The sequence below is a fragment of the Natator depressus genome, chromosome 14 (assembly GCF_965152275.1).
Source record: "Natator depressus isolate rNatDep1 chromosome 14, rNatDep2.hap1, whole genome shotgun sequence".
Classification (NCBI taxonomy): Eukaryota; Metazoa; Chordata; order Testudines; family Cheloniidae; genus Natator; species Natator depressus.
The window spans coordinates 9,965,633-9,991,529 of record NC_134247.1 but is presented as its reverse complement, the minus strand read 5'-3'; the positions used below and the strand labels follow the sequence as shown (position 1 = coordinate 9,991,529).

The 25,897-nt window shown below is 47.1% G+C and overlaps 1 protein-coding gene across 4 annotated transcripts; it reads right to left on the bottom strand.

The window, feature by feature from the left end:
* Positions 1-864: 864 nt before the first annotated feature.
* TRIM25 (tripartite motif containing 25) lies at positions 865-23,942 on the bottom strand. 4 transcript variants are annotated; one of them, XM_074971907.1, is made up of 10 exons: positions 23,254-23,942; positions 18,706-18,801; positions 14,623-14,856; positions 13,813-13,969; positions 12,219-12,254; positions 11,446-11,529; positions 10,512-10,577; positions 9,700-9,726; positions 7,846-7,920; positions 865-6,070 (listed from the first exon to the last, which is right to left on the bottom strand). In XM_074971907.1, exons 1-10 carry the CDS (start codon positions 23,854-23,856, stop codon positions 5,541-5,543), a joined length of 1,908 nt encoding a protein of 635 aa, XP_074828008.1. In that variant the 5' UTR covers positions 23,857-23,942; the 3' UTR covers positions 865-5,540. The 4 variants fall into 4 exon arrangements, with proteins under 4 accessions (XP_074828008.1, XP_074828010.1, XP_074828009.1 ...); XM_074971909.1 differs by having other exon boundaries at positions 10,512-10,574; XM_074971908.1 differs by having other exon boundaries at positions 12,219-12,251.
* Positions 23,943-25,897: the final 1,955 nt, after the last annotated feature.

Here is a 25,897-nt window from a genome sequence, read left to right as displayed (position 1 = left end):
AGAGAATATTTTTTTTTTGGTGAACAGGAAAACCCAGGGGAATAGTTTTTAAACTAGACATTGACTCACTTCTCCATTGTCTTCTTTTTAGGCGAGGTGGTGTTGAGGGAGAAATAGATCTCTCTCTCCCCCCATCTTTTCCCCCACGGAGACGCTGGAAAGGAAAAAGCAAGCCAGGGACAGAGATCCACGTCACTTAAGAATACCCATCACAGCAGGTGGCACTCTCAGTAGTCACCAAGAATCACATTCACTTAGTTTTTGTCTGGGTGCTCCTCAGTCACTTATATCGACTTTTGCGTGGCGAGTGCTTACCTAGCAAAGAAGGTCCTCCAGCCCAATCCGGGTCGCTGGGCTTTATTATGAAAGAAGTATTAAATAAATATTGCTAGTTACAGGCAGCAATCTTTTAGGCAACACGTATGCAAAGAGACTCCCTGGTGCATTTTTATACCAGAGGCAAGTCGCAGTAGTCACTCCCTTTTCCTCCAGTTTTTTGCTTACACTGAATTCTGTCTGCAGCTTCCGCTGGGTGCAATAATGTTCTACACCTCTCTCCCTCAACCATAATGTTGTGCTGCTGTTTAGCAGCTAGTGTCCCAGCCCAGAGCTGGGTGCATTTCAGTGGCAGACGATGAATGCTCTCTGTGTAGTTCGTGAAGTGCTTGGGTACTTTTTAGAAAGGCTCTATATAAAAATTGTACAACATGGTTTGTCTCTCCCTTCCCCACAACACCCCAATCACTTAATCAGTTATAAGACACCCCAAGTACTGTTTATTTGTGGATTATATAGTCCACATTTATAGGGAGCAAGGCCTCTTCAGTTTAAATCACTAAATACGTCATTTCATGACAATCAAACTTTATTGAATTCACAAAACTTTCACTCAGCTGCAGAATCAATAAAGGATCATAACAGATATTAGATTCATCACACCATGCAACTTTTACATCATTAGTCCCAACAACAGGATAGACCTCCCAAATACATGGCTACAGGCTTCCTTGATGAGACAGACTGTAGGTGTTATTGATGCATCACTACATAGAAGCGTTAAAAGCGAGAGCACAGTAAGTATCAACTGGCTCTCAGGACTATCCTAGTTACTGTAGACAATTTTAATCAAAGATGCATTCAATAAAAAACTCGTTATAATTGTTATTTTTCTTAGCAACAAGATTTTTTGTTAACAAATTTCACATGCAGAGAAATTACAGAAAGAATGATCTAGTGATTCAAGCATTTTGAAAATTTGTGTCCTTCCACTCGTTACATTTTTGCACACTTCCCACTCCCCAAAATGCTCCTGGCTTTTTGGGTCACCTTTCTTCCAGACTGAATTCCTAGAAAATTAAGTTTAAAAGGACTTTTCTTATGGACAGAACTAATCCACTGGATGACTATATCTATTGTCAGTATTAAAACTGATGAAAAAGATACTATTTTTATACCATTATTGGAAGAGAAAAAAAACCCTACCTATGAGGTTTTAGCTGCATCATCTTGAGATTGCATTGAAAACAATTGATCAAATTTATTATGCTACGTCTACCATCAACTGTTTTACAACAGATATTCCATCTAATGTAGTCCAAGTGTATCAAGCTAAGCACTAAACACTATAACTTAATTGGCTGTATTTGCAAGAAACTGTTAAGTGTTTCTCATTTGATTTTATAAGAATAGTATAGACATCTCAACCACGTGTCTTGCAGCTAGCCTGAAAGTAAAAGTTACCAATACAACTGTTTGTCCACCCCCGCTAATCCATGACACATATTCCATACCATACAGTAGTGCAACAATCCCCAAACTGTGGTCTTCATTTTGTGGATCTCTGTCAAAGAGCACGGACTACAAGAATTGGACTCCCACTGCTGACAGCCATGGGCAGCACAGGAATACGCAAGTTGCTACCACAAAGCACAACCTTTCCCAAGAAGATTACTCCAAAATGGCCCTTTACTGCTCTGGTGCATTGCAGGATGGGCAGACAGGCCTAAAGAATACCCATGCATCCAAAAGCAGGGATCCTTAGAGGGACTGTCCACCGGGAGTATTTTAAACTCTTCAGTGGGGAACAACATTCCAGCACAATCAGAAAACTTTGTAGGCTTCCTTATGTGAAAGGGAATCCAAAATGCCTGAATACTAGTTAAGACTCTTTATTGAAGAGCATGCACCTCCCAGACGATGTGTAAAAACTAGAAACACTTATGTGGATAAAAGTCCAGAGCACTTGAAATCTCTCTGCAGGACTTCACACAAGGAAAAGATCCCAGATCCCATAAAAATCCTAGAATTCCTCAATAGAAAGTAGGACTCTTTAGGGAGGGAAAGAGACCAATGAGCACCTACAATGAATACAAGGTAGGACTCTTTAAGGAAGTGTCAACTACCCATTTCTTATGGAGGAAAAATCCAAAGCTCTCCTGAGCAATAAGCAGGATTCATTATGGGGAATAAGACCCCAGAGCTCCTGAATATTTCAACAAGACTGAGATCACCTTAGTCGGAAGGTGGGGGAACCCGGCACATGGAAAGCAGTGAGACCCACTTTCCAATGATTCCCCCCTTTGTGTGTTCTTGATGGGCCATACATCAAGGGTCTTTTGTCCCATCAAAGCATCTTTTTCTTCTTGGCAGTCACACTGGATACCACCATAAAGCTCTGTCTTTGTCCTGTCAATTACTTGGTTTCCAACTTTGTCCAGCACTGCACTGGTTTCTTCCTCTTTGTTCACGCTCATGTTGTCTATGATCCTTCCTGTGAGGAGTTCTACACAGTCAGTGAGTTCCTGTCTCTGATCAGCTCAGCATCAGCTCCTGCTCTCTAAGCTATTTGTCCTGCATTCCAGATTGCTTTCCTGCTGAACTGGTTTTGGAAAGATGAACTGGCCCATTCTATATTTCAATACTACAGCTATTCCAAATAACCCCACTGTGATCCAGCGCTGAGGTCATACTAGTTCCTTAACTAAATCCCCTTTTGACCAAAGGAATATTATTATATTTTTGACATCTGGTGTCTCTGAACGACTAGACAGTTGACGTTGATGTTAAACATCCAGGCTGGAATGCTGCAATACTTTGCTTTGCTAAAGCACTTCAGAAACTTCAGCCCTTGTAAAATTCTGCCACCAAAACTCTTGTGAATACTGTCTCCTCTCTAATGCTATAGTGTCTGCAGTGGCTTTGCATTATATTTCACAGGGCATACAAAGTTCCATTATGAAGAGCTTTACATGTCAATAAATTTGGTCAATTTCAGCATCTTCCCAGTTCTTTATGGACTGGTCTGAGGACCGAGATCTAGCAAGGAAAGCCTCTCAATGACTCCTACTTATCAGCACAAGACATTCAGATCTCCAACCTTTAGCTGTGTCCCCTAGTTGTTTCTCCAGTTTCAGAGGGTTTTATAGTTATGAACTTCAGCAAAGGTCTCCTATACTGCAGACAATGCCTGGAAGGAGCAATTGCTATACAGGTTCCAAAGTAAACCCATGTCACAGCACAAAGTAAAAACAATGCATCAGGAGAATAAAAAAATGCATTCCCAGAAACATATTCTCCTTCTATCATCCTTTCCAACATGTTGCTAGTTTAGAAGATTCGCCAGCCCACATGCAGATTCAAAGAGGACACATCCAAAGAGGACACATCGCTCAGAACGATGCTTCAATTTTGCCCTAAGGCAGTTTTCAGACTTTTGGAAGCCACTGTAATGATCTCAGTATCATGGCCAAATGGCACATAAAGACTTGGTACTCAGGGAATGCCATACTTCGAAAGAGAAACTTCTCTGACCCTGCGGTGAATGAGCAGAACATTAATACTATTAGGCAAGCCCAAGATATTTTTCTCCACTTCTTCCCACAACCTCCTCAAAATGTAAGGAGGTATTGTAGAGATTCATAATGTGAAGAAGTAAAGCACCCTGATACATTATGTGAGACTGGATGCTTCATTCCAAAAGGCATAGCAAACAGACCCTTTAGATTATCTAAAAAACTAGATGTGGTTTTTTAAATTCTGTTCATTTCAAACAGGGATGTTTTTATTTTATTTTTTTTAAATGGTGGCGTTGACAAGCACCTTGATCTCTACGGCAGGAGCAATTTGTGGTGCTGCTCACCTTTCCGATCTTTAATACCCCGCAAATGTTCAGAATTTGAGTTATTCCATCCCATCAGAGCTTTCTTCAAGACAATTCAGATACGCAAGTGATAAATCAGTAACTTCTTAACCCTAGCTACTACAGAGGAATTTCTGCAGGGCTTCTTTCTGAAGACACTTGGCTTCGATACATGGTTCTTGGTTATATCACGGTCACTTGCTCCTTTCCTTTAAAAGTTTCTGGTCTTCTATTCCAACATGCTACCCCATGTTGGCTTTTACCATTCAGCGCTAAAGACGTGTATTTATTTAATTCAACCCACACCCATCTGCAATGGTGTTAGACAAACCACGTGTAGGAAGTATCTTCCATAGGTTTAACCATTTCAAAAGGCCCCCCGATACCTGTGCAAGGCCGGTCTCTTGCCTATAGACGACTGCCTGAGCAACAGGAAATCAGACAGCAAAAATCCACCTCTAAAACTAGTGACGGGATAGAGCAAGAGGACGCTGCTGGGCTTTTTCAGGGGAAAAAAAAATTCCTACATTCGGGACAGAATCAAACTCCCACTGACATTGGTGGTAATTGGATCTGACCCTTGTGTTTAGCCATGAAAATCATTTGATTTCGTCTTATAGTCATCATTTCTCTTTTAAAAGAAGAAATTGGGTTCTTTAAAAGACTTTTGCTTGAACCACCTTTGCTATCTAGTGATTGTAGGGAAAACCTCCGAGAGTTTTCACGGTCGTCAGTGCTCCACCGATGGATTTAGGAATTCAGATGGGAAGAATGGGATGCACCAGCCCCCAAACTGCATATTACAGCCAGTTAAACCTCCTGCCCAAACAGAGTAATATTGGTGCTGATAGACCCAAGACTCATTTGATGCATTGTGTGGCAAAAATCTGGGTCTCCCTCTGTAGAAAAAGGAACAGTGGAGCTGTTGCCTCCTTCTTCTTTAATATTGCTATAAAAACTAGGTGCCTTATTTATTACAATTTAGGAGGTTTAAAAATCGAATTCCTGTTCTGCCCTTTGGGACCTTATTTTTGTAAGTTATAAAACTGGAAATATTCACAGGTAAAATCTTCTTTGAGATGGAGAAAAGTTCTCGCTCTCCTTTACATTCATGTGCAGTAAAAGCCACCTTTCTTCACACATGTCAAACCAGAGCACTAAATCCACTCTGTAGATCTTGCTTTTCTAACCAGTAACTTCCCAGCACTTGCAGGACTGCAGTCTAGTGGTTTTGGATAAGCAGAAAGCCACCAGAAAAAGCCATCCAGCAAGCTAAAGCAAGAACGTATGTGCTTTGAATTAAATGAGCCAGCTAGAACTACCATAGTGAATCCCTGAAAGACAGAGAGGGAGCGAGCAGATGTAAATACCCTGAGCAAACAGATTCAGGTGTGACAGCCTATTATTTCAGCTGGCACAGCGAAAGGATAGTGCCACTGGAAAACACCCAGAAAGCAGGATAGAGTGCTTCAGTGAACTGCGCTCTATATTTGTAGATCAGGTTATGTTTCTCGCCAACACCCAGGAAAATAACGAATCCTCCCTCATAATTGAGCAGCACACCAATCTTGGTGGCCTTGGTGTTGGGCAGACATTTCTCGAGATCATTATGCCAGGCTGAAATTTTTGAATTAAACCACTCAATGCACCAGGAGTTGCTGTTCCTCCCCAGGCGGCTGTCTGCCCCTTCCCTCTCCATGCTCCCGTAGCAGATGCCGATGCCGCAGAAGTTATTCCGTTGCAGTTCCACTTCCCAGTAGTGGATGCCCCTCTTGAAGCACTGGAAGCCCAGCACTTGGGAACAGTAGGTGAAGCGCTGAGGGTGGGGGTTATACTTCTGGGGTATTTCAGAGACCGACATCTTGGTGTTTCTGTCTGATAACAGCACTTTGTTATGAGCGGTGTTGAAATCCAGCGTGATTTTAGCAGCATCTATGGAAAAACCCATCGATACATTACAAATACTAAGGCAAGGTGGGGGTGCACGGACAGGCACGTTCGTGTGTGTGTATATGTACAAAGAGCGGGGGAGCGAAGGGATGGAACAGTTACTGGTCCCACTGCTTACTCTCCAGTAGCTTCCCCTTTTCAGCGCGGCAGCTAGTGCCAAGCAACACACTTTCCCCTCCGGGTGGGGAGACAGGTATGGCCACTGCAGTGCGGCCAGGCTGGGAAGGAGAGGAAAGGTAGCAGTTTGAGATTCGCACACACACACACATACGTTTACCTCAGTGCTCTGTGGCCACATGATCCCCTAACTCAGACATAGTGTTACACACAGTCCGATCACTGCCACATATAAAAGTGAATGAGCTAGCGATGTATTAACTAATAAGGACAGATTAAAAACACAACCCATCCCACCAAACCATATATCCTCCAGGTCATTTTGACCGGGTTACACCCCCCACCCCACCAATCACCATAAGAAGTGCGGCCTCCAGGGAATTAACCCTGCATCCACTACTCTTTGGCTCTGATCCAGCAGAACTGGTGCACAGAAAGAGGGAAGCGTGGGTGTTGAGCAAGATGCCTGCAGTCAGGGTCTGCCACCTGGATCAGTACATGGGGACGGGGTGAAGGCAGCGCCTGCTGATCCATCACTACGCAGCACCAACAGTCATTCCTCCAGCAGGCTGGGCGCCCAGGCCAGGACCCATGGAGGCGCCTGTAGCCCCGAGACAACGGCCATGGTTGTGGAGTGGGTCGACTGCTGCTCTGTGGCATGGGTGATTTCAGGGTGGCGGAGGAGAGTGAAAGGATCCCTTCCCGCTGTATCCCAAGGGAACTGACAGCACAGCCCTGGTACTCTGGCAGCGCAGGGGTTATCGATGTGGCACTGAAAGGCATATGGCATCATCAACCTACACCCCTGCTTGGAGGTGACCACCCCTACCAAGACAGGGCTCTGCAACATGCCCAGCTTCAACTGGCATGAGAACCCCAGGCCATAAGCACAAGTGGAGTGCCAGAGGGCAAGCGAGGCAACAAGCAGCATTCCAGAATGCCGCCAACACGGCGTAGCTGTAGGCGGATCACCAGAGTCCTAACCATTAGCGCTAGCAGAGAGTACTGGAAGGCAGAGAGCCTCACACTCTGGGTCTCAAAACCAATCCACAACTCTTAGGGGGTCAGGATGAGACCTTCCTGGGGTGGGGAAATGATCCCATATCTACCCACTGTGGGCTTTCTTCTGACGCATCTGGTGCTGGCCACTGCCGCAGACAAGATACTGAACTAGATGGGCCATGGGTCCGATTCACCATTGCAATTACTATCTTCCACTATGAAGTCTCCCTTCTTTTAGGAGCCTAACACTAATTTTTAAAAAATGCCTTCGGCGCCTAAACACCATTAACTTTCAATGAACCCCACCTGCGGGGCTGAATTTTTATACCATGTCCCAACAAACTCATTTGGAACAGTGATCCCAAGCCAGCAGGGCCATACGTGGGTGGACCTCAATTAAACTTAGTGTCACACCTATGCTAGCAGTGAATTTGACCTACTCTGGCAACAGGTCCAGTATTTTAGCAGTTAACAGCCTTACCCTTTTTCTAGTAACTCCCCTCATATATATATCAGTTAACCAGCAATTTCAGTACATTAATAAAGCCATAGCAACATGCAGATCCAGAAAGAAGCGACTCACATAATACCAGTGAAGAGTCAGTCATTTTTAAAATGGAACACGTCAGGTTACTTACACTCCAGAAGCTCCTCTCTCGATTTTGTTAAAAAGCTTTCAAGAGATGTTGCACCTGGATTCGCAGTGTTTGGTGCTGAATTTATGGAAGAGAGAGACAACAATAGCATGTCACTTAATTTGTCATTGGGGAACACGCATAGTTCATACAGTTTCTTTAAATGTAATCCAGTATTGTCCGAAAGCTAAATCTATAAATCTCAGATTAATAGAACAGGCCATAGAAAACCAGAACCCCTCTGCACATGGGACAGCCTGGAGAAATCCCAGTGGTTGTATTAAAGAGCGTATTACTAGAGTGAGTTCTGTTCGCCACAGAACAGGTACAACATGGAACATGCCAGCCAGGCAGCCCCTGCCCTGACCCACTAACAGTCATTACCCTTTTCTGCAGGGACCAGCTCAAGGGGGGAAAGGCAAACTGCAGGCTGAGTTTACATTCTCGTGTGTCTCTGTAGAGCCAGCCCCTGGTGGCTGCTGTGATAAAGGTTCTGGGTGTGGACTGCTCACTAACTTATTTCACACAGGGCACGACTGACCTTGGCCGGATTTGAAACTGTGACAGAGGTTAAGCGGTTTCACATCTTATTGCCAAGTCCCCTGTGTCACCCAGTTCCCCATCTTATACTTTTAGCTACTTTTTCCTCAAAGCGTTCAGCAAGTCATGCATGAGAGGGGGACTTGCAACCTGACTGAGCTAGTTATCATGGGCCCAATCTTGCGGGTGGACAGCACCTCCCGCAAAGCCCTCAGCACCCTCGACACCCATGAGAGAAATCAGGATGGAGGACACCTTTCTCCTTGCAGGAAATACAGGCCTACATGTGGGGGAGTTTTTCCAGGGACTTTGATGCAGCTGTTCTCAGGCACTGTGTGCATTTCCTACTCCCGCTGGAATTCTGCACCACTGCACACTGCAGAATTTGCACAGAACTAATGTTCCCTGCAGAATTTTTTCTTTTTCCCCCACACAGAATTTGTGATTTCTACCAAAATGCTCCCGCTGTCATCCCCAGGTATGGCTGGGGCTCTCGCTGGGGGCTCCTCAGGCCTGGGGAGAGTGAAGAACTCTAAGGAGCAGAGGTGAGGCTAGGGGCTGAAGTGAGGAGGGTGGGGGCTGATGGGGTGAGGGTCTGTATTGATGGTAGGTTCTGAGCAGATGGGGTGAGGACTGGGAGGATGAACTGAGAGCAGGGGGTCGATGGGGTTGGGGGGCTGAACTGATGGGGTGGCGATGATGGCGGGAGGACTGAACTGTGGGGGGTTGATTATATTGTGTTTATTTGACAAATAAAATATGCAGAATTTTACAATATCATGAGCAGAATTTTAAATTTTTTGGCACAGAATTCCCCCGGGAGTAATTTCCTCACAGCTTAGCCAAATGCAGCCCAAGGCTGCCCTGTGTCACCCCTGCATTTCCATCCCAGAGCCTCTATTAACCCAAACTTGACAATTATGTATCTTCCACATGCAGTTCACATTACCACAGTGGGGGTCTTGGATCCTCCCTAGTGGCTCGTCCACAGAAGAGGTTAATGACTTTTCTACAGAGACCAGCTAGAGGACTTCATCCTTGGGCTCAAGCACTAGAGACCAGGCTTTCGGTGAGAGGAGTCTGGGGTCCAGTCCCCACTGACTGCCACAGAGGACCATTCTCACACACAATTTTGTGAGCTAAATTGACACAGCCAGACACCTCTGTCCTGAAGAGACATGAGGAGCCTTCGCAAGCTAAGCGCTCATTTCCACTTGCCTCCAGCACACTGAAGTCAGCCATCCTCCACTTTGCATTTTAAGTAGTATGTTTTGCTTTGCTTTTTGGAGTAAAAGTCTCTTGAAGTTCTGCACTTACCAGATTTGGCAGGTTTTTTTTTATCCCCTGAAAAAATAAAGGTCTCTGTTACTCAGTGTAAGGCCGGATGTATTAACATTTAAAAACGACATCCACTGACACACAAGAACAACGCTGCAGCTGGTATAGCTCTGCTGAAGCCCATGGAATTCCTGCAGTTAACAGCAGCTGAAGTGCTGGCACATTGCAGACCAGTGCAGACTTTTTCAGGCTGGAAATTAATTACTACACATACACACCCACAGAGTGTACTTGGTTGCTTACTTCTCCAACAGGCTGACACATACACTACCAGTCAGTTTGACTCTGACAATATAGGGCCTGATTCTGCAGGTGCTCTAGGCACAGAACTCCCATTGAAACCAATGGAAGATCTAAGTGTCAAGCACTTCAGGGTCAAGCCAGTGGTTTTTAAACCACTGCTGCACAGCTAATGTAAGACCCGTGCAACACTGCTTGTGTCTACATCCAAGATAGTTAGTTGCTATATGTTTGTTTTGCCCTCTTCAAGAGCTCTAGCTACAGATTAATAGCTCTATATTATACACAGGTCATTTCTTCATGAGGTGATTGTTTTTTTAAGCCAATGGAATGGAGGAGACCTTGCCAAATCAGACTGAAAAACGTCAAGGTAAGAAACATCAGTTCAAAAGTGCTTACCTAGGGCACTTTATCTATGGGTCCCAATGCAAGGTACCAAGAATCTCATCTGCCTTCCCATCCCTCCTTGGCTTCAGCACCTGACAGGACTGGGCCCCAGGAGCATAAACATGAGCAAGATCAACAAGAACAATGAACAATCCATCACTTACTCGTGTCTGCATCCTCACTCGACTCCGACTGAGGCTTCTGAGGGGCTTTACCTATTTTTGGAGCTTCTTGTGAAGGGAGAAGACAGAACATGAGCAGCTCATAAAGCAGGACACATCACATGCAACAACAGTGGAGGGACAGATATTTATGGGCAGCTTAATCGAGACTTCGGTTCCTTGCACCGTTACTGTGGAATAGCTGGACTAGCAGGCAGAGAACTCAAAGGCCAAGGAGAGGTTTGCTTAGCCTTTCCACCTGCATGGACACACACAGCTGAACCTGAGCTACAGACCAGTAGGCCACCACACCATGTGCAATTTGCTTGGTTAGCCCTCACTAGGCACTCAACCAGATGTTCTCAGCTCCCACTGGGTTTGCACCTTGCAGAAAGAACTCTGCACCTCACAGGACCAGGGCCCTGGATTATAAACCAGCACCAACGGAAGGAGGGAGCCTTTTGGGTGGGTGCAGGAGCAACAAACCAACCCTGCTTGGGTCCGCCTTTCAGTGCGCATGCCTGTCTTTTGCGGCAGCCGTTACAGGTACACGCCCTCTGGCGGTGCCTAAAAAAGAGGAGGGGCGTGAACTTCCCAGTGCTGGGCACTGCCCTGTTGGGAGGGATGCCACCACACAAGCGCAAGAGACAAGACACGCAACCATCAGCCACATGCACTGTACAGCTGACATCACTGGGGTGTACAATCTAACCAAACTCAGGGCTGGGGGAATAATTTCTCTGAGCTGTCAGTTCTAGTCTTCTTGGCGAAGCTTGCTATTGTTTCAAAAAATGTTTTCAGACAGAGATGTGGTTTTCAAGTTGACAGTGCCCCTTACTAATCATCTACTTGCTCTAGTGGATACTGTTGCATTGACTGCTAGAGGGAAAATTGTACGAGCAGCATTTAGGTTTTGATGGCCACATTGTTAACTTACGTGATCCCACAGCTTTTCTTCCAGATGCTGAGAGTTTATTTGAAGGGTTTATTTGAAAAGCCTTAGGTTTCCACTGTGGATTTGCTGCAATGAAATCACACACACCATATTTTACAGCTGTATTGCTGTAACAAGCTACAAAGAGAGGAAGGATAGTCTTGGGGTTAAGATATCTGGCTGGTACTCAGGAGATCTCTGCCCATGTTTGTGACAGAGCTGGGAGTTCAATTAAAGCCCCGCTCCTGCAAACACTTCTGCTCAGCTTAATGGGGCTAAGTTAAGATCCTGACTTCACAAACACTTTATCTTTCTGCATCTGTAAAAATAGGGTAATAGCGGTTTCTATCTTTCTTAGAGCTTTATGCTGCCAGACATCACTGTAAGGTCTCAGAACCTGGCAACAGGAAAGGCACTAGTCGACTTCATAGAGTCTCTAGCTTTTTCCCCTTTCTCTATTACAATATAAGCTGTTTGCAGCAAGGACTCTTTCTCATTGCATGCACAGCACCGAGCACAATGCAGCTCCCAGTCTACTGTAATACTGATGAACCACAATGCACAAGTTTATAAAGATAAGTTCATTACAGTGTTGTCGTCTTCCTACATCTGATACAAGGTACAACAAAAAAAGCTTGATCTTGCCTGAGAGTCAGGTACAAGTGAACAGTACCAGTACTTTGTAACTGTTTAATAAAAACATTTAAAAACAGCCAGGGAAGGAGTGAAAAAGATAGAAGCAGGGGAGAAAGGAGGACAGGGCGTGGTGAACTTACCCTTCTCCTCCACACTTGGTCTGGACTGTCCACCTGCTGTTACGGATATTTGTATCAGTAAGTACAACTGTTTCAGATACATATTGATCTTTATTAGCAGCCCTTACAATCCCACTAGCTTGTGTGCAGCAACAAAAGACCTGGCTCTAGACGTGATGAAGATAGCGTGGCCTCTTCAGACACTTTGTAAACAAGTCAGATCACCCTTCACTTTCCAGCAGAGTGCACAGGCCTTGTCTACACTGGAGAAGTGCATCAGTTTAAACTACATGGATTTTAAAAAACGTCTACTTGAAATGGCACAAACCCCTAAAACAGGCACTTAAACCCAGTTTAAGCATCTTATTTTAGAGGTTCAGACCACTTCAACTAGATGGATTTTTAGTTATAGAGAAGTCCACCAGTTTCCCACAGTGGGCTATAGTTCAAAAATCACCCCTATTCTGAGAATTGCCTTTATCCTTAGGTATATAGCTGACCCATGCAGCTAGACTGTACTTACTAACAAAAGTCTGATCCCACATACACTTACTCCCTCTAGATTTTTCTTCTTTTTCTTCTGAGTGACAGTCAGCCTTTTATATGACTGAACTTGAAGTTAAAGAGCCATGCCCAGGCTGGCTATGAAGGTGAGTCAGCAGAATAACTCTGCACCTCTACAAAGAGGGTATAACACCTGACACCCCGTCACACTTCAAGAATGTACTTAATTTCAGACAAAAAGTACAGCTTAACACTTTTGATTTGATAAGAGGGATATCTGTCCCATCCAGCAGGTCTGACTTGCAGACATGGAGCCAATAAACTAGAAAGCTTAATGGGGATAACCCAGTCTTCGATCAGTGCTATAAAATTCACTAACATATATTTCACATTCACCATTTTACTCTTGGCTCCATGATTTCAACCCAGCCCTACTTCCCCAGCCAAAGATCACGTATCAAACAACCAACTTTCTGCTCTCTACAACAGGACTCTACACACGCAGAGGAGTATGGAAGGTAAACAACGTTCTAGGCCAAGGCTGCAATAGCTGAACAGATGAGGGAAAGCCCAATGTGCTAGGAACACAGACAAACCCGCCTATAGATATACAGGAAAAAAGTGTCATTCCATTTCTTCCCATATTTTTAATTCTCTTTGTGAATTTCTCCTCATAGGATGAGATACAAGACTAATTTCTTTATTTATCACAGTCTACTTCTCGATGATAATATAGCTTTTTATGAGAGTTCTGTCAAAGCAAAAATCAGTGGGAAAGTATCAAGACACTTATAAGTTTATCCAAATGTAAATAAAGTGTACCACTGTTTAGTCCTGTTGACAAGCTTTAAACAAAAAACACACCTAAATCAGTTCTCTTTCCTAACCATCCTGAGTATTTAACTTGTAGTATTTCTATTTTGAGAGGGAGGGTTTCATTACTTTACAAAACAGCTCAATTGACCAACAGTTTTAAAACATCCATATACAAAATTGTGACAAGCCAGAAAAGTCTGCTTCTGAATATTTTAAATTTAAGGGGTTATACTATTTGATCTCAAAACAATAAAACAAGGACCCACAGTGGTAATTCTCTCTGAAATGATCATACCTTCCATTTTCTTCTCCTGAGGTTGATTCACCATTCGTTTCACTATTTCTTTAAGGGAAAAGGCACCTTGATAAATGGTGTGTATCAAGTTTTGGTCCAGATCGATTCTGGGGATGAAAACATCTTTGGTTGAAGTCTGTCGCAATTTCGCTGCTTTCTGTAATAAGATATGGAAGAGCTCATGAAGTCAGGGATAAGTCACTGCATAGAAAAATTTGAGTCTGGAATGTCATAACTGGTTTAAATTACTTTACTTCTGCATTATTTCTTCTTATGTGTGTTGATTTATTGCGGGGAAGGGAGGTTATAGTCGAACACTAATCAGTCATGGCAAAATTCAATAAGAAGTACCCTACATGGATTATTTTCTCATATGATATCTGAAAACAGAGGAAAAGCTACTGTAGATGTGTCATAGCAGTGAACTTCACTTACACCACGACTACTTCTCTGGTTAACTGACCCAGCCAGAAGGGGGCAACTGTGGCTAAAGGCTGGGAGAAAAGAAAGATAAACTGGAGGATAATTTGCCTATAAAAAGGGAGAAAATGATTATGCAGACAATAACAATCCTAACCAGTGATTCAATAGGCAAATAATATCACTGCCTAGAATACTCACAGGACAGTTAACTCAGTGGACACATTTCTATGCCTTTTATAAAGCCAAGTCACATCGCAAATTATTAATATAATCTTTATAGAAAAATCTCTTTTTATGTACAGACAACAGATTGATAAAAAGTCAGAGCAGGGCTCCTGCAGAAGTCTCTTTCTGAGCTAAAACATGAAGTCAAACATCAGCACTCACCTTTAAAAATGTAATGTCATCATCTTCAGTCAGTGTCATTTCAATCTGGTCCCTGATGACCTGAATTTCATTTTTCTTCTTTCCCAGGACGTTATGAACATAATCAAACTTATCACAGACTCGCTTTTCCTCTTCTTCAACCTTCTTCATTGCCTGGTTTTCTTCTTCTTCTATTAAAGCTTTAATTTCCAAGAACTCACTTCTGAGCAAATCCATCTTTCGGGCAGCTGTCTCCTAAATCACCAACATATTGACATTGGTTTCAAAGTGGCTACTTGTGGGGTAAAGCCTTGAGTGAAATATCTCTGCCTTCATTCCATTTCCCCACAGCAGCCCCTCAAAGGGCCTTATCCTTCCCCGCACATCAATGGCAAATCTCCTATTCACTTCAAAGGGAGCAGAAACAGAGCCCATCCCCGCCCTCGCCCCCAAAAATCACTCAGTGTTAGGCATGAAACAAGGCAGGTTGTGCCATCTTGTGGTTAAAAGGAGAACTGCAAGTCAAGACTTCAAGGTCTGCCTCCTTGGGGAAGTCAAAACACCTCTGTGCTTTAGCCCACCCATTTTGATAAGGATTATAACAACTCTTGTCTCACGGGGGTTTTGTGAGGCATCATTAACTAACATCTGCAAAGCACTTCCAGATTCCCCAAGACAGACTGGCCCGATTGGGGTGCAAAGTTATTATTCGGAAGGGAGGAGCTGAGTGTGATGTCTCTGACCCAGCAGGGTATTCGCATGTAATAGCCCATTGATCATCAGCATGGATTGAGTTTGGGACCTCTAGATTTAACAGCACAAGCTAAGAGACCAGATGCATTAGCTTGGAGACAGTAGCAGACTCAGATCTCAATATGTGGTCCAGCTATTAGAGGGCGACAAAGGTCCATATGGAGTTAGAACAGGTTACACTTCCTCTCCCCGACGCCAGCTGGGTGAAGCTCATCCCTAGCATCAGAAGCCCACAGAAATTCAGCTCCCCATGACATCGGAGTCAGCAGCAGGAGCCTCCAGGTGACCATTTTCAGTTATGCCGCTCCCATGAGGTTACATGGGCACACACACCCTCAAGAAGCCCCTGCTCCTTTGTACAGCAGAGATGACAATATCAGGCAGTCAGCACAGCTCACGGAAGCGCCACATTCAGAGTGCAGTGCCATGCACACGCCTGCTTACTGGTAGGGGGGAGAGAAAGGCGGAGGAGTTTAAACAGTCTCCAGTCAGCTTGTCAGTGAGACTGCACAAAGCGTGCTCTCACCCCAAAGAGTGCCAGCTGGTTACCCTCACTTTCCCCAAGAGGGATTCATTATGGGCTGAATGTGGTTCTTTGTCCCCTTCTAGTGACTAGTCTGCAATAAAGAAGGACAACGCATCTGATCCCTTAGCTAGCATCTGTAGCAATCTAAGGTAAACCCAATTAAGGCCCCTCTCAGTTCTGAAGCATGTCCATGCATGGGCTTAATGCAGTTTAACTAATCCACTTTTAATTCACACCTTTAGTTAATCTGGATTAGTTTTCCTGAGTGTCCTCATGTAGACAAGCCCTGAATGACATGCCAAACATCACAGAGAAGAGTCTGGAGATGGAGCATGGAACTGAACCCGGGTCTTCCAAATCCCAGGCTAGCACCCTAACCACTGGATTATCCTCCCTCTTTAGGGAGCAGACTCCCACTGACTTCAGTGGGCTTGGACCAGGTTCTTATTCCTTTAGCTCAAGCTGTACAGGCTCATGCTTTTCAGTGGGTTCTAACTCCATTGTTAGTACCAACGGGGATTACCATGTAAACATAGGCCATTCTTAGTCAGATGATTACAATGCCTTCTGTACACTTCCTGTCAAAATACACTTATATGAGTATGTGACTAGGGTGACTAGATGTCCCTATTTTATAGGGACAGTCGATATTTGGGGCTCTCTCTTATATAGGCGCCTAGTACCCCCCACCCCCGTCCCGATTTTTCACACTTGCTGTCTGGTCACCCTATATGTGACAGAATGTATCCCATGTCCACACCATTGTAATTATTTTTGTCTTGTAAGGAATCACTTGAAAAAACTCAAATTTGCTTGTCAACATTGTCCTGATAAAATGTGTGTGGCAACACTGTATGTGAAGTTATAAGACTTCCCTGTATGATGTTATTAATACACGTTCCAAACCACAGCCCTACCATGCAAAATTTGGCAAACAGGTCTGTCCTAAAAAAAGTAATGTGCGCTCTGCTTAATTTGCATTTAAGCAGTAACCGGAGTTATGAAGCAGGAAGGGGAGACAAAGGAAGTTAAACAGGTGGAAAAAACCCAGCAGGGAATATTCCTCCACATAGACTGTGTCTCCTGACTGAGACTATAAAAAGGAGGAACAAACACCCCAACCCCTCCCCCACATCCATTCAATGCACGTGAACAATGAAGTAAGTAGCCGATGGACTGCTGAAAGCATGTCGTGAGAAAACTTCACTTTGAATTTAACAAAGTTTGTTAAATTAGGCACCTGTTGCAGTTTATCTTTATTTTTCTCGTAACCGTTTCTGACTTCTATGCCTCATTATTTGTACTCATTTGAAATCTCTCTTTATAATTAATAAACTTGTTTTATCTCATCCAGTGTGTTTAAATGGAAGTGTGTGGGAAACTCCATTTGGGGTGTCAACTGTGTGCACATTATTTCTATTACAGACAAAGAGACTTTATATAAGCTGTATTGTCAAGGAGAGGGCTGGGCAGCACGGAACATACATCTCGGGGTGGGGGGAAAGGTGGTCACCCTGCACTATAAGGCTGGTGAGAGCCAGCCAGCGTGTAACCCAAACGAGGCTGCCAGGCTGCAGCTGCACAGACATTCAGGGTGTGGCTTGCATGCTGGAAGGCTGTTTGTGAGCACAGGAACTCCTCACTTAAAGTTGGCCTGGTTAACCTTGTTACATTGCTGATCAATTAGGGAACATGCTCATTTGGCAGCCACCTGATTTGTCCACTGCTTGCAGGAAGAGCAGCCCGCTGCAGCAAGCTGGTGGGTGGTTGGAACCAGGGTGGACCGGCAGCCCCCCTGTCAGATCCCCCTAAGTTCCCTGTGCAGCAGCCACCCAGCAGGCTATCAGTTGCTGGCAGTTCAGCTGTCCCTCCCCCCACTGCCATGTGCTGCTCCTGCCCTCTGCCTTGGAGCTGCTTCCTGAGACTCCTGTTTGCTGGGGGGGGGGGGACAAAGAAGGGGGCTAATGTCAGGGTGTCCCCCTGCTCCTGCACCCCGCTTACCCCATCTTCCATAGAACTGGGGGGACACACAGAGAGAGGGAGCTGCTGCCTTAAGCAGCAGCTGCAGTCTGGTCTCAGCTTGCTGATCTAATTAACAAGGCAGTGTACTTCTGACCCCACTCTTCATACTTAAAGGGGAAATGCGCATCTCTCTCTCTCAAACACACACAGGGTGTGCCTCTGTCTCTGTCTGCCCTCCCTCCTTTCCTGCTGCCTTGTTGAGTGTGTGAGAGTTAACCCTTGAGGGCTCAGCCAATTGCTAGTTCATCATTTAGCAGGAAGGCATTCCCTGGGAAATATCCCACCCTCTGACTCCTCCACCTCAACCAAGCTTCACAATCATCATCACTCTGTACCAGTATTAAATAGTTTGTTTAAAACTTATATGGTGTGTGTATATAGATATATAGATATATATATATAATATAGTCTTTTGTCCAGTGAAAAAAAATTCCCTGGAACCTAACCCCCACATTTACATTAAGTCTTATGGGGAAATTGGATTCGCTTAACATCGTTTCATTTAAAGTCACATTTTTCAGGAACATAACTACAACATTAAGTGAGGCATTCCTGTATCCCAGGTGGGAGCTCCTTCAGGAAGGTATCATAAGGCACCCAAGGTTGCAGGACAGGGGTGACACAGCTGCTCATTACTCTGGATTGTACCCTGGTAAGTCACAGGGTGTTCGCTTAAAAGTCATTCTTATCTGAGTATTACAGCACCTTATCAGGAGCCAAATACAAGAAGCCAGGATCCCAGTGGCTAGCATAACCCCAATAGCAGAACAAGAGCCATTTTTAAACAAGGGCTATCCACTTACACTGGTTTGTCTTTGCAGCACCCTCACTTCATCCAGTGCCAGAGAAGCTTTTTCACTCTGATTATACAGCTCCGTCAGTCTGTTCTTTAGCTGTGCCTGCAACAAAACAGATCAGACCCCAAATTAAAAGCGTGGATACTGCACCTCTTCCCAATATGCATCATATAAGTAGTGAAAAGCAAATTAAAAGGTTAGTTTTAATCAACCTTTATCACCAACACTGGATTTTTTTTTTAAATCCATTGTTCCTTAACTGTACAAAGACAATCTCCGTACACGGTTGGGACGGTGAGCAAGCAGCACTGATGCAGCGCCACGTTTTCTGAGTTGTGAAGCACACACAGTCCTGTAACAATGACATGAGTCTACCAAGGCAGTACTCCTATCACAGCACCTCTGTCAGAGCACTCTTATCACAGCAGCCTTCCTGGCTCTTGTGGGTTTAAGAATGAACCTTAACATAATTTTAACCTAACCCCACCCTAAATAGGTACCCCAGATCCAAAAAATAGGCCTTCAGATTGGCCTACCCAATGTTCTATTATCTTGGCTCAGTTTCTCTCCAGTGTGTTGCTAAGAAGCCCTGCCCAACCGTGTTTAGGTTCTACTTTGTACACACACACAGCAATACAGTTTAGGCAGGATGAGAAAGGTTTGTTATATGAATTCAATACGTCTCACTAACGGTTCAAATTGAGCTACCTGGGGAAGCACATTTGGTTTCACCATCAGATTTCCCAGCCAGAGCATGCTTCTTCGACCACCACCACCCAGCCTGTGCAGAAGACTTTTCAGCTGACGTTCTTAAAAGGCTGAAGCAAAAGGAAGCAAGTGTCGTTCTCCTCATTTTACAGAGAGTAAATTTGAGCAACAAAGGTGAAGCGACGTGCCCAAGGTCACTCAGCAGGCCAGTGGCAGAGCGAAGAATAGAATCCAGGTTGTGCTGACTTCCACTCCAGTGCCCCACTGGGCCACAGCATCACACTAGCTATGCCTGGGAGTCACAGAGGTGTTTGTGCATAAACATGTTTATGGCCAGAACCTAAATTGCAGAGCTTGAACATCTCACATGGAAATCAACGGACGTCTTAAGCACAAAGGCTTGTAAGACTGGGCCCTTAATAAGCCATGTGATTCCTCAACTCCTCACACTTTCATCCCTCTTAAAACCCCCTTGCAAAGGCTACTTTCCTGGTCTACTACACACAGATTCCACCACTTGAAGAATATTTAGGACCCATTTCTGTGACACTCGGAGCACCCACTCCCTTTTAAGTCACAGGGAGCTGAAGGTGCTCAGCTCCTCACTTGCTCAGGCCCTCTATCTAGATCTGACTAGCTCTAGTGGCTGTAAATCTGAAGAATTAAGAGCTCACCACTGGCACAAGTTCTTCATAATTCACTGGACTGTTGTCAACGGGTTCAAAAGCTGCAGGTGTGCACCTGTGGTCAGAACGGAGTCCATAGACACCCCTCCCCCATCCTATCTGCGCAGGCCCACTCAGAGCCCCAATGAAGCCCCACAGGGATCTCTGCATGATGCAAGAGTTTGCCTGCAATGATCCGACTGCAGATCCACAGCCTTAGTACACACACTACAATGGTGATAAAAACAATGGAACTTCACTACTCCGCTGTGTCCCCATGTGACAAAGGCTAAGCCACCATGGATGTTGGCAAGGTCTGCAATAGCTCCCCCAAAACAATTAAACATGAACCTGAAAGCCATTGTAAGGCCCAAGCGTTCAATCCTACGCCAGCAAATCTCACGCTGACATTGGTGGGGGTGTGTAGGACTGCAGGATCAGGGGCCTAAGGCCAGTGTCCATTGAAATACCTGGGAAACCCTTCCATTGGTTTCAGTGGGCATCAGGGCTAAGTTTCCAATCCTGCAAACACATTTACAACTGTGCGTGGTGCTTACTACAATGGGCCCAATCCTGGGGTAAAATGCTGACCCCTCTGATGTCCATGACTAAAGTCTGAGAGAGCTTATTGGGCCCAGGATTTCACCCCAGGGATTTTAAAGAGTAGGTGAACTGGTTTTCTGGATGTGCAATAGCTGTGATAGTTTGGGGTACATGGCTCTTCTGATATTGACTTCTTTCCACATTGTCAGCTATAAATCTTTTGTTTATCTTTCCCCTCTTTCCTCTGAAAAGCAATTTAAAGAAAATTACAAAGAGGGCAGTCACTGTGAAAGATATTTCCCCCCAGGAAAGAGTCAGAGTGGCTACCCAACAAGTATATGCAACAGCAGCAGCAAGGACAGACCTAGCTGCTCTGGAGACGGAGGTCTGCTTTAGCCATTAAAGAACATTTCCCCATTGCAACCACTTCCCTTACCTATTCATTCCTTTGGCCTCTCCCCAGCCAGTCCAACACCAGTACTAATTCATGCTAAGTCTGCAGGTGATGTTATAAGATGGGCAACCTAGGAATGAGCCTGAGACCGCCACCTCATTGCATGCAGCTCACATCTGGCTTCCTCCTGCCCTTTCCCTCTCCCCATCCAAAAAAAAGCCCTTATTACAACTCAAAAAGAGTCACTAGTCTTGGCTAAAAAATATTAACATAACTCCCTATAAGCCTGAGGTCAGACTGCCCACCTTGGGCATCTTTGGCACCGGAGAATATCAGACTGGGGCCTCCTGTGCCAAGTTCTAAAGCAGCACTATGTCCCCCAGAGCAGTTTAAATTAAAAAAAAAAAAAAAAAAAAAAAAGGCCTTAATGGTCCACGCCTAGATTACTATCCAGCTGATTCATGCACAGAAAACTCCCTCTGGGCCCAACTGGCTCCAAAATCTGGACTGTATCGTGGTATGTCATAAAACGTTCTCTTAAAAGAGGAAGAGAAAAAGATTTCACAGGCAGTGGAACTGACCTTCAGAGCCTGTCTTTTTGTTATAAACTAACCTGGTCTATGGCCCTGATGGCACTTTTGGGGCCCGCAATTCCCCAACTACCTCCCCTACCTGCTGCTCCTAAGGCCGCCTCAGCAGTAGCAGGGGCAGCCGTCCAGGATCCTGGGAAGGGTGCAAGGGGCATCTTCTAAGACAGGGGGTCTCATCCTTTTTCTTTCTAAGTCCCCCCCCCCCCCCAATGCTATGAAAACTCCATGGCCCTCCTGTGCCAAAACAACTGTTTTCCTGCATATAAAAGCCAGGGCCGGCATCAGGGGGTAGCAAGCAGGGCAAGTGCCCGGGTCCCCTCACCGCTAAGTTGCTCAGGCTTCGACTTCAGCTCCCGGTGGTGGGACTCAGGGGCCCCGGGCTTCTGCCCCACACGGCGGGGCTTCGACTTTCTGCCCTGGGCCCCAGAGAGTTTAATGCCTGCCCTGCTTGGCAGCACCCCCCCCCCCCAACCCTGAACCCTGCTCGTGGTCCCTCAGGGGGCCCCAGACCCCTGGCTGAGAACTGCTGTTCTAAGACTATGTTTCTCAATGACCGGACCGTGGACTGGCATCAGTCCCTGAGATCTCCCTAACACAGTTTAGGAAGACAGCAAACCAGTCCCTGCTATCAAACAGGCTGTGAGACACTGTAGATCAGTGGTCACCAACCAGTCAATCCTAGAGGATCTCCCGGTTGATCCTAGAGGATCTCCAGCAATGCAGCGTGGCTCCCTGCCTACCCTGGCCCCATGCCGCTCCCGGAAGCAGCCAGCGCAGCCCTGGGGGGCAGGGGTCTCCCCTCCACATGCTGCTCCTGCCTGCAAGCACTGCCCCCCCAGCTCCCATTGGCCAGGAATGGGGAGCTTTGGCCAATGAGAGCTGCAGGGGCGGTGCTTGCAGAGAGGGGCAGCGGGCAGAGCCTCATGCCAGCCCCACCCCCCAGAGCATGTTGGCTCCTTCTGGGTGCAGCATGGGGCCCCGCGGAGCAGGCAGGGAGCCTGCCTTAGCCTTGCTGTGCCGCCGACCGGGAGCCACCCAAGGTAAGTGCTGCCCGGTGGGAACCTGCACCCCAACCCCCTCCCGGAGCCAGCACCCCACACGCCCTCCTGCACCCCAACACTCTGCCCCAGCCCTGAGGCTCCTCCCAGAGCCAGCACCCCACGCCCCCTCCTGCACCCCAACCCTGAGCCCCTTCCCGGAGCCCTCTCCTGCACCCCACGCCCCCTTCTGCCCCCCAACCCTGAGCCCCTTCCCGGAGCCCTCTCCTGCACCCCACACCCCCTCCTGCCCCCCAACACTCTGCCCCAGCCTGGAGCCCTCTCCTGCACCCAAACTCCCTCCCAGAGCTGGCACCCCTCACCCCCAGGCTCAGCCCAGAGCCCCCTCCCACACTGAGAGCCCCTGCCCGGTGACAGTGAGCAAGCAAAGGAGAGGCTGGGGATGGAGGAAGCGGGGGCCTCGGGGAAGGGCCGGGGCAGACCCTGGGTTACCCTTCCATTCAAAAAGTGATCCCGGTGGCCAAAAGGTTGGCGGCCATAGCTGTGGACGGCCAGGGGGCGGGAAGAGGTCAGATGACAGCGGCGCCACCCCAGCCTAGTGCCCGGGCCAGCGCCGGTCCGCGCACCCCCCGGCACGGGCCCCTCGCCCTCTTCACCTCCTTCTCCGCCTTGGCCTGCGGCACCGGGCCGGTGAGGCAGGTCCGGTGGCTGACCAGGCAGACGCAGCAGATGCAGCTGGCGTGCTCCCGGCAGAAGAACTCCAGCAGCTTGTTGTGCTCCTGGCACTTCCTCCGCTGCAGGTCGCGCAGGGGCGGGCACAGCGGGTGGTCGCGGAAGGCCGGGCTCTCCTGGTGCGGCCGCAGGTGCTCCAGGCAGAAGGAGGCCATGCAGGTGAGGCAGGTCTTGGCCGCCGCGGCCTCCAGGCAGCTGTCGCAGGCCACCTCGGCGCGGCTCCCGTCCCAGCCCTTCTTCTCCTCGGCCGGGCCCGCGGGCTGGGCGCTCTGGAACTGCTCCACCACCCGGCACAGCACCGTGTTTTTCTGCAGCTCCGGCCGGCGCGGGAAGCTGGCCCGGCACTGCGGGCAGCTGAAGCCCGCCAGGAGGCCGCTCCAGGTGATGTCCAGGCAGGGCCCGCAGAAGTTGTGGCCGCAGGGCGTGGTGACCGGGCTCTCGAAGAGGCTCAGGCAGATGGAGCAGGTGAGCTCCTCTTCCAGCCCGGCCAGGGAGGGCACGGACGGCGCCCGCACTAGCTCCGCCATGGCCGGTGGAGGGTGGGAAACTGCTCTGGCCAGGGCTGTGCGCTTTAGGGTGCACCGAGCATGCTCAGTCACCCAGGGCACCCGCTCCGCAGGCAGCGGGAGAGGCGGGCCTGGGGCGGGAAAGTGAAACTCTCGGAGAGCAGCGGGGTGGCGGTTCCTGGAAATCACGTGGAGGGGGAAAGTTCAGCGCAGAGCCAGGCTCTCGAGCGAATCCCTCCCCCACCCCCAGGCGGCAATTTTCCCAAGCAAACCGATGCCACGGCTGGCGGCTGCTTATTCACCCCCGGCCACAGCTCTCGGGGGCAGGGAGCCGCAGGGGCTTAGTTGAGATACAAGTGCCGCCGGGAAGAGGTTTCCTGCCATGTATTGCCCTTCCTCTCCGCTGCACCCTCGCCCCTTTTCAGCTTGGCCGGGGTGACGCTCAAACAAAACTGCTCCGGAGTGCAAGACCTGCAAAGCAGGAAAAGGCCATATAAAGTTGCAAGGCGTTTGCCTGTCCGCGCCCCGTCACACAACATGCAGAGCCACTCGTGCACCGTTGAGAATGAGCTTGGCAGCCCCTTTAAAAAGACGGCAAATCGCCTGAGTGAAAGATCTACAAAAGCAACAGGAATTGCAATATATAAAAAAAATAATTGCAACATGATTTTTTCACACGTTTTATTGTGAAGTACTCGTTCGATATATATCTTACATTTGTTTTATTTTTAAATAGTCCTTTCACCTTCAGGTCAAAATAGTCAATGCATTTATGCAATTTTTGAAAAAATCAGTATCTCCTGTTGCTACCCCAGATGTCTTTAAAGACAGTCCAGTAGCTCAGTTACTAAATAAAACAAGGTTATGTTGATTCAAAATACAGAAGAGAAAGGCAAATATGTATTTTTATATCCCATGCTATTGCCATACATGACCTAAAAGTCACGCTACACTCACATTAACCAGACCCACAGTAAGGCTCAGATTTACGGTCTAGACCAGCATAGTATTACTGGTATCCTGCCAAAATAACCCTACTTGGCCACTAATATTCGAGTCCACAATACTGCAATCAAATGAAGCCACTGAGACTCCATAAAGGTTCAACGGTCCACCCCATGGATCTGACTGCAGGATCGGGGCCCTAAATAGCTCATGACTAAGGCTACATTTTAGTCATGGGTATTTTTAATAAAAGTCATGAACAGGTCATGGGCAGTAAACAAAAATTCACAGCTTGTGACCTGTCCATGACTTTTACTGTACTATATACCCCTAACTAAAACCTGGGCCAAGGGCATTGTGGGTGCTGGGAGGTGGCCTGTAACCCCTGCTGGTACTGGGAGAAGGCAAGCGGCAGTGCGTGGCCTGGGACCTCTGCTGGTGCTGGGGAGGGGGTCAGATTGGCAGGGCTAGCAGGCTCCCTACCTGGCTCTGACCGGCATGTTCCTGTGGCTCCTAGGGAGAGGGGCAACCCGGGGGACTCCATGCGCTGCTCCCGCCACAAGCGCTAGCTCTGCAGGTGCAGCTCCCATTGGCCGGGAACCACTGCCAATGGGAGCTGCAGGGGCGGCACCTGTGGGCGCAGGCAGCACGCAGAGCCCCCCTGGCCCTTCCGCCTAGGAGCTGCAGGGACATGCCAGTAGGAGGCAGGGACTCCCCCCCAGATAGCCCCCCCTTCCCCAAAACCCAACCCCCTGTCCCAGCCCTGAGCCCCTTCCCGCACCCAAACTGCTGCTGCTGGCCCAGGGGCTGCGTGGCTCAGGCAGCCCCTGAACCAGTAGGGCTGCTGCAGAAGTCACAGAGGTCACGGAAAGTCACAGGATCCATGACTTCCGTGACAGACACACAGCCTTACTCATGACTATGTTGCTTGAAATTCACAATTGTTGAACCATTTATCTGCTTGCTGCAATGCTGTGATTTTTTTAAATCTCATTTCAGTCTTTATCCTTATTCTTTTATTATGCTAAACCATTTCATAGGTGGAAAAAATAAGTTTGATTAGGATGAACAGCACAGTACAAATAAATGGCCAATAATGAAGTTCACTTTCATTTTT

What these genes read in the sequence shown, in the direction of transcription:
- TRIM25 (XM_074971907.1), bottom strand. Translation starts at nt 23,856, where the DNA reads ATGGCGGAGCTAGTGCGGGCGCCGTCCGTGCCCTCCCTGGCCGGGCTG. An exon ending in TCAGGAGAAGAAAATGGAAG is followed by an intron (nt 12,255 to 13,812) that starts GTATGATCATTT and finishes TATCCGTAACAG; the next exon opens with CAGGTGGACAGTCCAGACCA. An exon ending in AAAAAAACCTGCCAAATCTG is followed by an intron (nt 7,921 to 9,699) that starts GTAAGTGCAGAA and finishes CCATAAATTCAG; the next exon opens with CACCAAACACTGCGAATCCA.